Below are 17,324 nucleotides of genomic sequence, written 5' to 3'. Positions count from 1 at the left end.
TATATATTGTGATCGTTGACGGTCATTGTGTATATATATACAAGGTAACAACATAGGCTATACATTTTATCATTGTGTGTGCCCTGGGTTTGAACCCACAATGTTGCCCGCTGCAAATGCAGTGCTCTGCTAATTAAGCTATATGTACCTTTTGATATTACATTACCATCTAATAATATTATTGTATCATTGTATTGGCCCAGCATGTATTGTAGTAGTAATCATGTTTTCTTTCAACAGATATATCGCAAATCAAAAAATGCTATATACAATCAATGAGGACCATATGAAGTTTTACTCGAATCTCAGGACTTTGTAAGTATCTGGTCTGTAAGCAGTCATATAAAATAATAATGGCCTTACATGACATAAATACTTCCTGTATGTAAGCATATTATCAACATTTCCCTCACACAGAACAGTGACCAATACGTACCTGACATTTGTATCTAAATTGGCCTTTTTCAACAATTCCAAACTTCAATATCTGTAAGTCCCTTTTTCAGACTACTCTGGAATTCAGTTATAAGTGGAAAAATGTGTGATGATGTCTAAGTAAGAAATATTTTTTGTGTTGTTTTTCTTTATTTGAATTAACTGATGTCTTTTCTGTTCTCTGTTTGTAGGAATCTCAGAGACAATAACTTATCAACACTCTCATGGATGGCCATTCGTAATTTGAACATGTCTTTGTAAGATCTTTTCAGTAAAAATACATGTACAACTGTATGCATGTTCAGTACACTGTTTAGTCAAGCATAAATACAACTGTGCCTTTGTTTGGAATTTCTTTAGGTTGCTGTCTGGGAACCCATTGCAATGTGCATGTGAGAACATCTGGATTAAAGAGTGGTTGGACGACAGTGAGAAAGACGGGCTCCAGTGTCTACAGGAGGGAGGAAGAGCTTATGCACTCTCTAGACTCACACTGCCTTCATGTGGTAATTCAAAATAAGTGATGTTCAATACCCAACTAAGGGTACGTTTTTGAAAACAATGCCTTCTTGTCTTTATGTAAACTACATAAAAACAACATGTGTGCGTATAACTAAAACAACAATGGCGGCCTACAGAACCGTGTTTGTGCTGCTCAAGATACAGGGTTTATTAATGCTCCTCCAAAAAGTTTACAAAATGTTGCTGCTTTATAGTCCAGGATCACTTGTAGTAAAAAACCTACCACATTGTCTGTCTAAACAATAGAAGGTATGCATTGACGTCACTTTTCCACATGACCACGCCGGAACTCGCCCCATCGAGTGACAAACATGCAACAAAATGGCTGGTTTTCAGTTTCAATTGAATTTTAGTTGGACTTGATAGCAGAGGTGGACAATACTTAGTTATATTAGTAACATTTTCCAAGCATCTGTGCTTTATTAGGTTGTTTTTTTGGGAAAAACATTACTTCACTACATTCTAAAGCATAGAATCGTACTGTGTATTCTTTTATATTGCATATTAAATTTTATTTAATACCTAATTAAAATTAAATTGTGTACTTTTACTTGAGTAAAAGTATGTTAATGGACTTAAATATTGAATGTAAAACAAAAACGTATTATTAATGAAATGTAATAGTGTAAAATTATGATAATATGCTTTGGGGTGTATGTTTTCCAAAGAAAAACACGGATAAAATACAAATACTTGAAGAAATACGTTTAAGTAGAAAGTAAAACCTCTGCTTGATAGTTATCCTAGCAACTTGTCAACCCACCTGTGGTCTGTGGACGTTGGAATGAACGATCCATTTACTTCTCCTTTCGGTGTTTTTTGGCAGTCTGTAAAATGATAGCTCCGAATTCTTGTTCAATCTGTTAGTACAGTCTATCGCACAACAGCTTTTTCCCATTTTGACGCATTTTCACTGTGTTTTTGCGATGTCACACTATACTCAAATGCTGCCGCTCTCTCTTTTGCCACTCAGTGGGCGTAACCGCAGTCCCTCTCGCCAATGGTGAGGTCATGTGCATACCCTCTATACTGCTCCATGCGTTTGCCATCTTGATCGATATTTATCACCCAGTAGAAGAATCCATATGTGTGATGTTTCTTTACGAAGTAACATCGCCATCTAGTGGCCTGGCATGCATAATGCAGCCTTTTTAGTTGTGTTAGCGGATCTGTGTAAATGCAGATCATTTTGTCAGTGTTGTCACCTGAAAATGTACAAAAATGCAAAGGAAAATATTTTAATTTTATAGTTATATCTCTTATCTGCAAGATATGTTGTAACGTTAAGTATTGTAGACTTTTGTTACCTACTTTATGGCGTTAATTTAGCAGCTGTATATGCAGTATATGTAATCAAAAAGTATTTTGAATTCTAAAAAATACAAATGTAAGTGCTTTCATTTAGACAGTTTTCAAGTTTAACTGACTTGTCAAGTTAAATATCTTCTTTTTTAAGGGACACTTCACCCATTTGCATCAAGCTTTGTATAGTTAGAACCCCAGTCATGTTTTTGAATGGTCGTGCATCATTTCCTTAGTTGCCGCTGAGACAGGAGAAATACAGATTTCAGTGTTGCACTTCCGTCTTTCAATGATGTAAAAACTTTTAATAAGGATTAATGTTTCTACGGGTGAAATGCTTCTTTGAAGTTTCAGAGGACAGTGCAAAGGGTCAGGCTTAAAAAAGTCATATTTTTATGACTTTTAAGTACTATTCTAGGCCTTATAAGTATCATTTTAGGCTATTTTTACATTAGGTGTGGCTTTAATAAATGATTGTGGTAGCAATTGTAATTAGCTAGATAATGTCATGTTTCTAATCTTCTTAACCTTACTAATGGTATACACAACCAGACCAATGTGAAAGATTAGGTAGTACAAAAAGTAATTTTAATGTAAAATCTAAATAAATGTTTTCAATAAATAATCTACAGAATTTTCATATCTGAGTGATTTTTGTCTTTACCATTTTATAGCAAAATAAGAAAATCACTTACTGGTAGTTCCAGGGCATAGGGGTGAATATTGTAGTAAACATGTACATCTGTCCAACTCCCTTTCAGAGCATCCACGTGTTAAGGTTATCCCTGCAGTTGTCAATCAAATGGCAGGAAGCGATGCTACAGTGATGTGCAATGGGTCTGGAGCCCCACCCCCTGAGCTTTCCTGGAGCCTAAATTCAAGTGATCACCCTCCTCTCACAACTAGCCATGAGATAACACTTCACGTGCCTTTGAATAATGGGTAGTATACTGTAGAGTGAATACATAGAGTGAATTTCCAGCCACTGGGATAAATATTATTTTAACAGTTACTGTGGCAGACTGATACAAAACAGCAAAAAAACATGCTTTTTTGGCTGTATCAGCACTTTTGAAACATTTCTAATCCATTCAGATTTGAGGGTCTGAAGTTACTGTTGTACAATCTGTGCTAGTCCTGTTTAGTGCTTACAGATCTGCTATCCTTAAGTCAGTTTTCACATCTCTACTCTTTACACTGTTTCACACATTAAGGACACTTAAACACTTAATCTTTATGGCATCCTGTAATAGGCTTTCAAATATCTCAACTGAACACAGCATTAAAACCGCAGATACTTGACACCAACCCCTGAAAGCTTTTTTTCCATTAATATTTAAAAAGCTCACTATAATACTTACATTAAAGGAGCCTTCATTCTTTAGTGAAAACAGCAGTCTCTTTGACAGGTTAAATACATTGAGGTTTTGAATAAGAAGATTAATTATTTAGCATTTCATTCATAAAGTTTTATTTGGCAGGGCATTGATGAGATCAATGTAATTTTTAAATGTACATTTAAGGTGTATTTGTTTTTTGAGCTTGTATCTTGATAAGTCCTGTTTAAATTTGAACTACACTGTTAGTTGTGTATAATCTAAAATAGCGGCACACCGGCTCCACGTCTGTACTTAAGACAATCATTTGTTCTCCCTTGTCGCATATGATGACTAGTCAAGAGACTCACAAGAACCAATAAAATTTTACATGTTTTTAAAAACTGCCATTTTAAATATGTTTTAATATAACTCTAAATGTATTCAGCTGAAGAAAGGAAGTCATATACACCAAGGACCAGTGGATGGTGGAGATGTGCATTATGTGTTATGTGATATGTCCGTTATTAGAACGAGCGCATCTGGTGCAATTAGTATATAAAAACATTATTTAACACTGAACATCGCTTAATGCATTAAGGGGTGGTTTCCCGGACAGGGCTTATCCATGTTTGAGCTGACTTAATTTAAAAACTTGCACTGACAAATCTTAACATAAGTTATGGACAAAAGTATTGGCACCCTTGGTAAATATCAGCAAAGAAAGCTGTGAAAAAATCTACAATGTTTTATTAGCTTTAATTAAAAATAAATAAAAACTACAGTTAATACAAGTAAAACAATTGAATTTGGGGGGTTTACATTATTAAGTAAATGTTTTTCTCCAATACACACTGGACACAATTATTGGCACCCCTAGAGTAAAAAGATCTCTGAAGTGTATTCCCATTGATATTCAACATGTCTTGGCACACCATGGTGACTCTAAACATGATCTTGGCCAATGATGACTTCTTGTTTCACAGGGGAATAAATATTAAATAACACAAAGCCCAAATCCCCTTTTTTATTCATCAATGGTTAAACCCAAAGACTATCGTTCTGGTGTTCAGCAAAAGATTGTTGAGCTACACAAAGTAGAAAGTGGCTTCACAGCTTTTTTTGCTCATATTTACCAAGGGTGCCAATATTTTTGTCTCAAGATGCACACCAGTATTGTTTTTGTAAGGTATGTTTGTAAAACATTTTTAAATGTCCTACTCTAGCTAAGGCCTAGTCCTGGATTAATCTATGAAGTGAATAAAAATAAAGACTCAAGGTTTTGGTCGAACGATGACGATATTCTCAATGCTTTTGTTAGAAGATACAGTCCCTGTTGTTCATTTGGGTTTTGCAGTTAAAGCTGCGGTCGGCAAGATAATTTTGATCAAATTCAATGAAACCGACACTATGCTCCGATAGAACAACATAAATTAGACTGTTTAAGAAAAAAGTATGCACTTCTAGCTCCACCTAGAGCTTGTTATTTGGTTTGCAAAAATCCACCGCTCCCGGTTTATCTGGTCCAATCAGCGCAGGGCTCTGTAAAATCTGCCTATCAATCAGAGTTCCTGCACAGGCCCCCCCCACACTTGTTACAATATCACATGCATCTGCCTGAAGTTCATGGGTGTGTTGGATTGAACGCAGCTTGATGGCAGAGAGAACATTCACTAACAAACTTCCGATTCCTCGGTTGACAACCAGAGCTAAGAGAAAAACCAAGGAAACAAACATAATAAAACTAGGATCAATATCGGTCCGCAGAGTGGCCCGTTGGAAATCCTTCAGATTTGCCGACTGCAGCTTTAAGTGTTTTTTGAATCCTTTGGCTTTCCATATACAGCTCTTAAGTAGACATGACTATGACATAGCATTACTGCTAAAATCAGTTTCATGCAGATGTGACTGACTTTAACATTATCATTTAAAACTCCTCTTTCTCTGCCTTTTTGAGCCAACATTTAGCTTTCCATGTGCAAATGGTGCCATGTGTAGCCAAGGTCACAACCTCCTGAGATAAATAATAGACAATCCTATGTTTGATAACTAATCAACTAAAAAGATCTTTCATTTGTCCTTTTTACAGATAAGTAAAATGGAGCTCCGGTCAGTGCTGACTCTAAGTGGACTTTCACCTGATGACAACGGCAGGGAGCTCACATGTAGCGCCGAGAACATTGTGGGCCAGGCGGAAGCTTCAGTTGTACTCAATATTCTTTGTAAGAACATTATTTATTGTGTAGAGTTGCCTTGTAATTGAAATAGAATTAAAACCAAGTACTGTTAATGGGGTGAAACTTTTTTTTAACATCTTTTTATCATTTGCTAGTGTCATAAACTTTAAACAATTATTGAGATTTTATCAAATATATACACAAGGAAAAACAATTATATCACACATTGTTTTTTTAGTATAAGGGGGAAAAAAAAAGTTGTTTCAAAAACCAAAGCAAACAGAGTGTAAGGATGACGCTGCAGAAGCGGAATCCATTTGCAGATGTTTAGATCTTAGCAGACAAATCCAAAGGGGCAGGCAAACAGCATACACAATAAAGCAGGCAAAGGTAATACACAGGCAGTCCAAACCAAATAACAGTACAAAGGGTAAATCCAAGAGACGTGGTCAGAAGATAACATGCAGTGGTCATAACATGAAAGAAACGCTCGGTAGGGGCAGGTAAACTGGCAATACTTCGCAAAGTTCAGTTAAGCATGCCATGCTTAAATATACAGGTTGCAGGAAGTGAACAGAGAAGCAGAGGGAGGCAGTACTCTGTCAGTACTCAGGTAAGGGCTCCCTGTGCTGGCGTGGCATTACAGAATCCCCTACACTAGGAGCGACTCTTGGAGCTCGACGGGGATGTCCCTGTGGTCGTCGTGCAAGACTGTCGGGTCTGGCTCGCATAAACTCCTAGATAAGAGATGTTGTAAGCAGCTACCCAGGATCTTTCCTCAGGTCCATACCCCTCCCAATCCACCAGATACTGGAGCTGTCCACCTCGCCGTCTAGAGCCCAACAACTCCTTTACCGCATACGATAGGGATTCATCAATGTCCAGCGGGGAAGATGGCTCCCAGCTTCCAGAAATGGGTTCAGCGTCTGGGTGGAAAGTCTGAGGAGGGAAACATGGAAAGATGGAGAAACACAATAATTAACAGGAAGCTCTAATTGGTATGTAACTTCATTTATCGGTTTCACAATTTTAAATGGGCATACATATCTGGGACTGAGCTTCCTGCTGGGTAGCCGCAACTTGAGGTCTCTTGTGAAGAACCAGACCCTTTGACCAGGTTGGTGGGAAGAATGTGGGCGATGTTGTCAGTTAGCTTGGATTTTTTTGTCCCACACCTCCTCACTACAATGTATCCAATTGTCCACAGCAGGAACTGAAGATGGATCTTCTGACCATGGGAACATGGGGGGGTTGGTATCCTAGCACACACTGTAGAAATTCTGCCCAACGATGCGGTTCACGACTGCAATATGATCGTAGATACAGGCCGATCTCTTGATTTAGCCTCTCCACTTGACCATTAGATTGGGGATGATAACCAGAAGTGAGACCCACGTTAAGGTCCAGCTGTTTACAAAAGGCTTTCCAAACTTGGGAGTTGAATTGAGTACCTCTGGTCAGAGACTGTCAGAGACAATGTCTTCGGGGATGCCATGAATCCTGAAAATATGCTGGAAAAGAGCTTGGGCTGTCTTCATGGCTGTGGGTTGACCTTTCATGGGAACTAGGCGACAAGACTTGGAAAAACCGTCAATGACAACAAATATAGTAATAAAACCCTCAGACGGAGGAAGGTCTGTGACAAAATCAATGCACATATGTGACCATGGAGGTTGGGAAATGGGCAGAGGCTTCAACAGATGAGATGGTAATTCTTTGGGGGTTTTAGATTTTGCACACATCATTAACCTGTTCCTGTTGAATTTCTTCCAGGAGATCCCAAGTTATGGGAGTGATAATAATAGAAGGAGAGAGGATGGGTTCTGGTGTTGAGTCTGCTTGAAAGGGATCGAATTTCCTGGATAGAGTGTCTGCCTTATTGTTTTTTCTGCCTGGTGGATAAGTCACGGTGAAGTGAAATGAAATCTGGAAAAGAAAAGAGCCTAACGGGCTTGCCTACAGTTTAAGCGTTTAACACCTTTAAAGCAACGCTATGTAGTTTTTTTACCTTAAAATAATGGCTCTAAAATTATTTCAGTGATAGAACAACTTTTAACTGGACAAATTGTACTGTTGCTGCAACCTGAGCAGCCTCCTAGCTGCTACAAGCACACTCTGAAAGTGGCGGTGGAGGGTAGAGCACACAGCCCCGCCCCTCCCCCTGCCTGCAGAAGAGTGTCTGATACCAGGCACTGTTGCGCTTTTCAACCACATGGGGGAGTTGTAGGCATTTTTACATGGAAACTACATGGTTTAATATATTCCAGATTCTTATGATCAGTGAATACCAAGAATGAGTGCACAGCACCCTCTAGCCAATGTCTCCATTCTTCAATAGCTGCCTTCATGGATAACAGTTGTTTATTGCCAATGTCATAATTGCGTTCAGTTAGATTCTGAAATTAATCAAGCACATGGATGTAGTGCTGGTTGGCCATGGTGTTTGGACAAAACCGCTCCCATACCACTGTTCGAGGTGTCTTTAACTTTGAAGGTTTACCTTTTAACAGGGAGGTTAAAACCAGTGATACTGTAGTTACGGATGAAGTGTCTTTAAAAGTTAGCAAATCCAAGGAAGCGCTGTAACACCTTGACGGTTGTGGGTTGGTGGGCAGTGACTTTGGACATAACCATTTTAACTCTCTGATGGCTAATGTTATTCATTATAATAACATTTACATCCTTGACATAGTTGATTCTTCAGCAAACGAAAGAGCATGGTCTTGACATGATCCTGATGTTCTTCCTATGTTTTGGAAAATATGAGGATGTCATTAATGTATGCCACTACACAATGATTCAATAAGTCTCTGAAGATTTCATTAATGAATGACTGGAACACTGCTGGTGCGGTAGACAAACCATATGGCATGACAAGGTATTAATAGTGCTCATGAGTAAGGCAGTTTTCCATTCGTCCCCTTATCCGAATGAGGTTATATGGACTTCTGTGATCCAGTTTCATGTAAATCTTGGCTTCTTGTAGTTGTTCCAGAGCTGAGGGTACTAATAGTAAAGAGTAAGGAAACTTCCTATGCATGGTCTCAAGCATCTGTCCTTCTTCTCAACAAAAAAGCCTACTGCTGCGGGGGAGGTGGATGAACGAATGAAACCGGAACTCAGAGCTTCAGAAATATACTTTTCCATAGCCTGGGTTTCAGGACAGAGACAAAGGGATAGATTTTACTCTTGGGGGGCATAGCTTTGGGTAGGAGGTAGATGGCACAGTCCCATGGCCAATGAGGGGGTAGTGGTGTAGCTTTAGTTTTGCTGAAGACCTTAATAAATTCATGATAACAGGGAGGTACACTGGGTACGGACCCCTTTAAGTTTTTCACTCTTTGTTTCATTCAAAAAAGTTCATTTTATTTCTCATTAACGTATACTGAGCACCCCATCTTGACAGAAAAAATAGATGTAGACATTTTTGCAAACTTATCAAAAAAGAAAAACTGAAATATCACATGTTCATAAGTTTTCAGGCCCTTTGCTGTGACACTTATATTTAACGTACATGCTGTCCGTTTCTTCTGATCCTCCTTGAGATGGTTCTACTCCTTCATTGAAGTGTTTAATTAAATGGATTGCACTTGATTAGGAAATGCACACAACTGTCTATATAAGACCTTACAGCTCACAGTGCATGTCAGGGCAAATGAGAATCATAAGGTCGAAGGAACTGCCCAAGGAGCTTAGAGACAGACCTGTGGCAAGTTACGGATCTGGCCAAGGTTACAAAATAATTTCTGCAGCACTCAAGGTTCCTAAGAGCACAGTGGCCTCCATAATTCTTAAATGGAAGAAGATTGGGACGACCAGAACTCTTCCTAGACCTGGCCGTCCAGCCAAACTGAGCAATCGTGGCAGAAGAGCCTTGGTCAGAGACGTAAAGAAGAACCCAAAGATCACTGTGGCTGAGCTCCAAAGATGCAGTAGGGAGATGGGAGAAAGTACCAGAAAATCAACTTTCACTGCAGCCTTTCACTATGGCAGAGTGGCCCGTTGGAAGCCTCTCCTCAGTGCAAAACATATGAAAGCTTGCATAGAGTTTCATGTGTTTTTTGGCAAAATCTATGCGGGCTTTCATATGTTTTCATAATGATACCTTCACCAATTGGTGCATTGTCGATGGCATTGATCTTTACAGGAGGATTGCATGGCTGAGGTGGAATGTTGTATTTCTTGATGATGTCTTGGTGAATTAAGTTTATGAGGGCCCAGAGTCAATCATTGCTGTTAATGTAACAGAGTTGCTTTCAGTTGTAATCGTGACAACAGTAAATGCAGCATTGATTAACAGGAAGAAATTACCAACACCCACCCAACTGGGGTTGTTAAAGTTCCTTTGGGACTATATGTGACTCGTAGCATTGACATGACCAGCTTCTCCACAATATAAACATAAGCAATTAATCAACCAATGTGATCTTTCTTCTGGGGTTAAGTGAGTAGTTTCTAGTTGCATTGGTACACTTTGAGCTTGGACATCCGAATGAACTGCGTTAGGAGCTTTCACAATACGGTGGGTGGCTGTAGCTTTAGATGCAGGTAGCTTGATCTTGGATGGAGCGTTGCAGATGAGGTAATCAATGTGAATAGCCAAAGTCCGTGAAATCCTTGAAGGAATGATCATCCCCTTTACAGGCTAGCTCTGCTTGTAACTCCAAGTTTAAACTTTGTTGAAATACGGCTTTCAATGACACATCGTTCCATTCACTTTGTGCGGCTAAAGTACGGATTTCAATAGCATAATATGCAACAGATCTTTGGCCTTAGGACAGATGCAATAAATGAGTGGAAATTTTTTTTGCCCCCTGAAGAATATTCGAACAACTCCTTAAGCTGTTGTACAAAATGAGTATAGGATGTTCTAAACATCATATCAGTTTCCCATACTGCGGCTGCCCACTTGACCCCTTTACCGTTAACAATGACATAAGGAATGCACATTTCCTTTCATCAGACAAGAATTATTCAGCCTGGCTACTGAAAAAGATGACTACTTGACGCAGAAATCCTTTACATTGTTAAGCTGAAACATTAAACTTATCAAGCAATGCCACTCTTACAGTCCTGTTCTTGGTGGTGGGTAGCGACTGGATATAATGGGTGAGGTGTTCATTGACCACTTGGAGTTCGCCGAGTTGGTCATGGTATCCTTTAAATAAATTGCTCTGGTAAGCAAAGGCCACTTGGAAATTGGAAACATGCACAATGTATTAGGTAAGGATGACGCTGCAGGAGCGGAATCCATTTGCAGATGTTTATTAAAACCAATCTTAGCAGACAAATCCAAAGAGGCAGTACTCAGGTCAGGGCTCCCTCTGCTGGCTTGGCGTTACACTTAGGGCCGATTCACACTGGCTGCGTGGCGTGTCCGTTTTTATTTAGGCTCCCATGTTAGCAGGTTTTATAGTTCACACCGCCTGCATGACACACACGTCTCAGGCGCGGCTCGTGCATGCTAGGAATAGGACCGACGCCTATTTTTCACGCCACACGCAAGCGTCTTGGAAGCGTTTCCAGGCTAAATATATGTCACCTATAGCAACAGCAGCGCGTCAGCGCTGCGTCAGGCATGCTTCTGGTATGTACAGACACAGAAAACGCGACGCAGCTGCCACGCAACTGACATGCAACAGATACGCCACGCTGCTGTTTCTCATTGTCAAGGAAGGATTCTCAGAAGCCAGAATTTCGAGGATGCTGCGTCATCAACATCCGTCAAGGACTGTTTCAATGTCAAGGATCCTCGGAATTGCAACCAAGGACTAAGTCCTTTGTTCTGAAAATATCACATATGCAGGAAAGGATGCATATATGTATCCTTCGCGCTCTTTGCGCTCTCAAATCTCACACAATCCTATGCGCGCAGCGCCGAAAGCACTCCTTTTTACTGACGTAATTACGCAATTACGTGCATTTGCTAGCCTGTTCCATTTACGTGTTCTTCAAATTCTAAAGAGGAGCCTCACCTAGCCTCTGAAGGAAGTGACTTGGATAGACCAGTCCTGCCAAGGAAGTATCCTTAACATTGAGAAACAGTCAGGGATGTGTTTGCATCCTCTGAGTGCATCATCTCATGAATAACATGGAGACTTCATGAGTAGAAATGCTGTCTAATACATGAAAGCTTTATCATATTGGATAATTTTAAAAAAAACACATTGACACAAGAAGAATTTCTGGGAAACACCAAGTAAAAAGAGTGAAAAATACATGGAGCACTGGTAATATGTAGGCCTTCTTCAGAGGTGAATGAGTAATATAACTCCTGTTGCCTTCTTCCTAATGTTAAGATTATACAGTTGTGAGCATAAGAAAAAATAACACAAATACAACAAACATGTTAATATTTAAAAAAACATATCGTAATAATAATATGCCACTTTAATAGTAACATTATTATTTCCCCATGCTAGAAAAAAACTCAGTATTTTTGGTTGAGAAAATGCAATGAACAGGTTCTGAAATAAAATGCTGGGTTATTTTGGGTCGTAAAGGGTTAAATGAACTCAGAAAATGTTTATATGTGACCCAAAGCTTTAAGACAACATTTTGAGCTGAAACAACCCAGCAGAGGTTAAATTACAAACCCACGGGTTGGGTTCGTCCCTTTTTGACCCAACACTGGAGTGTATTTTTTGTTTAAACCTTTTCAACTATTTTGCTTTTGGTTATACATTGTATGTTTCACATTGTAATATTACAGTAAGCCTCTTCATTTTTATCATCCTCCTCTATTTCTCACCCTAGTACCCTCTATACTGCCCTTCCACTCCTTATGCTGTCATATGATTTCCTTTTGTCAAACTGCAGCAAATTTTTCCACATTCCTCCTGTTTACTCCTGCGATCACACTTCCTCTCCTCCTCCTCTCTGTCCTTGTTTTTTCTTCCTGGGTCAGTTCCTCCTTCTATAGTGCAGCTGTATCAGCCCGAGCAGAACCAGGACTGGTGTATCCCATTCACTGTAACTGGCAACCCGAAGCCCGAGCTGCGCTGGTACCACGAAGGAAAGTTGCTGGAGGAACAGGAGTACATCAGAACTGAGATTCATGACATCACGGACACCGAGTATCACGGCTGTCTGCAGCTGGTCATTCCCACTCACATCCACAATGGCATTTACACACTGGTGGCCACTAATGAGTTCGGAGAGGCCAGCGGGAACGTTTCTGCACACTTTATGTTCATGCCTGATGTGGACCACTCAGGAACAGGTGAGATTGGGTTTTCTGGTGTCACTGTCATATCAGGGACGTCAAACCCTTTAGGCTTTCTTTTAACACCAAGTCTTTTTCAAATATAAGTTATTGTCAAAGAACTTCATTAGATGGATCAGATGTGTTTGATGAGAATTGAAGTCATACTCTGTGGGGATGGTGGAGTGTTTGACACCCCTGGCCTGCACAACACTCTGTATTGTGTTGATTTGTATTGTTCTATTCTTTTATAAATATTAAATCCTACTAAGATTGCATTTTTTTTTGCATCTGTGAAATATTAACCTTTGAAATGCTTTTGTTTCAACAGAGGGAAACATTTTCTACTATGGTAAGTAATTCAGTGACACAGTATATGATTTCTTTATATTAAGAAGTTAGACTGGTTAAAGGAACAGTTCACCCAGATATGAAAACTCTCTTATAGGTTACTTCCCATTGCAGCAGGGCTTTGAACCAGAAATTTTTCCCAATTGGTTCGTTCCGAACAGAAACAGTATTTTAAAGTTGACGTTTCTGAACCAGTTAGAACCAAAAAAACGGTCAATAACGTTCCATGTCAGCTGTGGGACATACAAATAAGTAGGCTGATCATTAGGACATTAAACCTAAATTATTAGTCTACATAATTTTCTTTAAGTCTCTATAGGGTGGCCATTCGTGCCAGTTCCGCCGGACACGTCCCGAGCATGTTTTCGGGTTCGTTCTCTGGAGGTCGCGTTGGTCGACCGCATACGTCATCAAGGTTTAATATTTTGGGTTTCATTTCAGAAAAGCAACCATTACATTTCAAGGTAAGAATGAATCAACAATGATTGTATGTCTTAAAAGAAGTAAATCTTAATTTTCTAATGTATTTCAACTGAAATGTGATGACGTATGCGGTCGAGCAACGCGACTTCCGGAGAACGAACCCGAAAACATGTTCGGGACGTGTCCAGCGGAACTGGCACGAATGGCCACCCTAATCTTGTCATCAAACACAGGGAACTACACTGCGACCAAAATGGTCCCATATGCGACCTTTTGAACTGCCGTTGCGACCCTAATTTTTAATGGGTAGCAAATGTGCTACCTAATGTTTTAGACAATATGCTATGATTTACTATGAGCATTTATTAAAACAGAAATGTGGATTTTAAGAATAAGTTTTATAACGTGCTCTGAGCCTTCAACACGTTGGCTTCATTTTGCGTGAAAGCACGTCGTGTCTCTCCCTATGAGTGTGCGTTTGCGTGCTCTCTGTTTCTCAATGAATTTGGTGGGACGCGAAGCAAGCGCAGTGTCTTCCATGTTTCTGAACTTGAGCAGAGGTCTTTCTTCACTGAGGACGCGGGATCCGTATGGTTCCGGGTTTATATTTTAAATGGTCTGTCGGGTCCGGTTAGGTCCTAGTTTAATTACTTTGGGTCCCAAGTCTGATTAATATTGTGTTTATAAACCGAGTCGATCGGAAAATGGCCATGAGCGCTACCGCGCTAAAGCTCGAGTGCAGTTTCAGCGTGCCTTCGGTTTCTATGGCGATGGTTCTTGTTACGACCACTGTCTTTTTTAAGACATTAAAGAAATACCTAGACCATGCATTGCCATATTAGATGTGTCAAGTCTAGCCTGCAACAAATGGGAGTAAATGGGATGCTGTGTTGTTGTTTTTTTGTTTTGTTTTTTAAAGCAGAATAACTTTTATATTTCTCAACCAATTTCAATGATTTTGAAATGTTTAGGATACAGTTGCTTGCTAAATATAAGGAATCACAAATTTGGGTTGCGGAGGCATCTGTAATGTAATATAATTTAATGAAGTAAAGTCTTCCATTTTGATGAAGTTTTTTCTGTCTTTAACACCAACTTCTGCAGATATGAACAGAAAATAACAATAATTATCAACTTTATAGCACGGAGCACTCATGAAGTTAGACAACTTGGATTTGCAAATCAATTCAACATACTATATTAAGTTTTGGCACGGTTAAGTTGACATAAATTATAAAATCAAGTTGAAAATGTTTAACTTATTTTTTTTAATTTAAAGTAATGGGACACCAAAGATTTATTTTACATCTGTAAAACGTCTTGTGAAATGTCCCCTTTAACATAATGTTTTTTTTAATTAACTGTCATATACATCTGGGATGGTATGATGTTGAGTAAATTATCATAGAATTTTTATATTTGGGTGAACTATTCCTTTAATGCTTGAAGAGAATGTTAATGACTGCTGGATAATTAATTTTAAATTCTTTGTCCGTTAATCTGTTGTGACTGCTGCCACATGTGCTGTATTTACACAGACACAACCTTTAGTCCAGGTAAGCTTGTTTTGCTTTTCATTAATTTTTAACATTTCATTTAATCATAAGGTCTTAATCACATTAAATTATAATTAAATTATAATTGTACACTAAGAGTTGTTATTTTGTCTCTTTTTAAGACACCCCACCATTGGAGGACAAAGTTGCGGTATGTTGTCTCTATCTTAAGCTCCCAATGGTTGACCTGCTTGTAAGAATATAATCTTGTATAAACAAAATTAACTAGCTGGTGTTTGTCATTTCTAGGTGTATATAGTGGTAGGAATAGCTGGGGTTGCTTTAACTGGATGCATCCTAATGTTAGTTTTCCTCAAGTATGGCAGAAGCTCCAAATTCGGTATGAAGGGTAAGTTCATCCTCTAGGTTGAATTTTATCATTTCACCAGTGGCGGCTCGTGAGTGCTCATCCGAGGGGCTCTAATTAAAAAAAAGTGTTCGTAGTATCACGTGCGTCTCTTTTATCATAAACCCTTTAGGCGCATCTGCAGCAGGCACTTATTTTGGCAGGACACGTGATGCACACACAATCTCTCAAAGTGCAGAACACATATTTTGAAAAAAGAACCACACACATGATGGGCTATATACATGTTGTGACGAACTTCGCATCGAGCGCCCTCAAAAAAAGAAGTCACCCGCCGCCACTGCATTTCACAGCTGTCAAATGCTTGTTTTTAATGTCAAAATCGATCCTGTTTAGATTCTCAATACATTTTATAATGTTATAATGCATGTAGCATTAACAGTGGACGAAATAAGCATAAAACAATGGACAATTGATGCACTCAACAGGTTGCAGCTTTTCCCAAATAGCAGAAGGGGCAAGTTAAAGAAATCAAAGCGAGTGGCAGTTATTTCTTGCAACTGTGAATGCTTCCATGTAGTAAAGACATAGGTTTACATTTGGGACGGCCCTTCTTAATGGTGCAGTGTGTAACTTTTAAAAGGATCTCTTGACAGAAATGCAATGTAATATACATAAATATAATATCTGTGGTGTATAAAGACCTTACATAATGTACTGCATTGTTTTTATTACCTTCCAATGAGACGTTTTATCTATATACACCGAGGGTCCCCTTACATGCAAGTCGCCATTTTGTGCCGCCATGTTTCTACAGAAGCCCTTAAGAGACAAACTTTGTTAAACATGTGCCTTCAATGATGACATGTTTGTTCAGTGGCAGCTACAGTTGCGTCTCTATTAATTTCAAAAGCGAGTGGTGAGCCATAATTTTATGTTTGTATAAATTGTCCTGTATAAATTAATTTGTTCTGCTCAATGAAGATATAAAAATGTTTGTAACCAAACAGATCTTGGGCACTGTTATTTGGTAAGTGGTGCCCCAGATCTGCTTGGTTACAAACATTTTTATATCTTCATTGAGCAGAACAAATACATTTATACAGGACAATTTATACGGAGTAAATTATGACAGAATTTTCATTTTTGTGTGAACAAAATGTCTTTTTAAATGTCTTGAGTGCAACCAGCATAGACATTTTTATTTTATTTTTTATTTCATTTTCTACTGACATAATTTTGCTATGGAAAACTGACATTTCACAATCCTGTCAACTGGTAATGGATTGAATCCTTGCTGACACAGCATGCATTACTTTGCACATTAATGCCACGTACAAATATGGAACAATTTGAATATTTTGTAATATATAGTTAAAACAACTCTGCATTTTTTTAAATGGTTAAAGATTTAATTAGCCACGTTCAAAGTTAATGTTAAAAGACAATAAACATTCCTATATGACTGCACATTTAAATTTAAAATGCTAAGTTGCTTTGTTGCTTGGCAACAGCAAACAGTCAATAGTCAGGTTAATGGTCTATTACTTTTTTATTTTTATTTATTTATTTTATAAAATAAATATTACTATGATACTCACACTGTAGTTTAACCATGGGTACAGGGATTGTGTTGCTGTACCACTTGCCTAAAAATACAGATTTCCCACAATAAAATTACTGCTAAACGAATTTTCTTTATTTTTTGACAATAATGCACTTGCTGAACAC

The 17,324-nt window shown here is 38.7% G+C and overlaps 1 protein-coding gene across 1 annotated transcript in view; it reads left to right on the top strand.

Annotated features, from left to right (window-relative positions):
- Positions 1 to 17,324, top strand: part of ntrk2b (neurotrophic tyrosine kinase, receptor, type 2b) — a 37,044-nt gene that overhangs the window by 1,638 nt on the left and 18,082 nt on the right. The window contains exons 2-12 of the mRNA XM_073860922.1: positions 241 to 315; positions 418 to 489; positions 627 to 692; positions 796 to 941; positions 3,021 to 3,176; positions 5,669 to 5,797; positions 12,660 to 12,974; positions 13,288 to 13,308; positions 15,269 to 15,286; positions 15,409 to 15,437; positions 15,536 to 15,635. Of these exons, the coding sequence (XP_073717023.1) occupies positions 241 to 315; positions 418 to 489; positions 627 to 692; positions 796 to 941; positions 3,021 to 3,176; positions 5,669 to 5,797; positions 12,660 to 12,974; positions 13,288 to 13,308; positions 15,269 to 15,286; positions 15,409 to 15,437; positions 15,536 to 15,635 (1,127 nt within the window). The remainder of the gene's footprint in view (positions 1 to 240; positions 316 to 417; positions 490 to 626; positions 693 to 795; positions 942 to 3,020; positions 3,177 to 5,668; positions 5,798 to 12,659; positions 12,975 to 13,287; positions 13,309 to 15,268; positions 15,287 to 15,408; positions 15,438 to 15,535; positions 15,636 to 17,324) is intronic.

This window comes from Misgurnus anguillicaudatus, chromosome 22 (assembly GCF_027580225.2).
Source record: "Misgurnus anguillicaudatus chromosome 22, ASM2758022v2, whole genome shotgun sequence".
NCBI classification, from domain to species: Eukaryota; Metazoa; Chordata; class Actinopteri; order Cypriniformes; family Cobitidae; genus Misgurnus; species Misgurnus anguillicaudatus.
The sequence above is the reverse complement of the archived record's forward strand: the minus strand, read 5'-3'. Positions and strand labels throughout refer to the sequence as shown.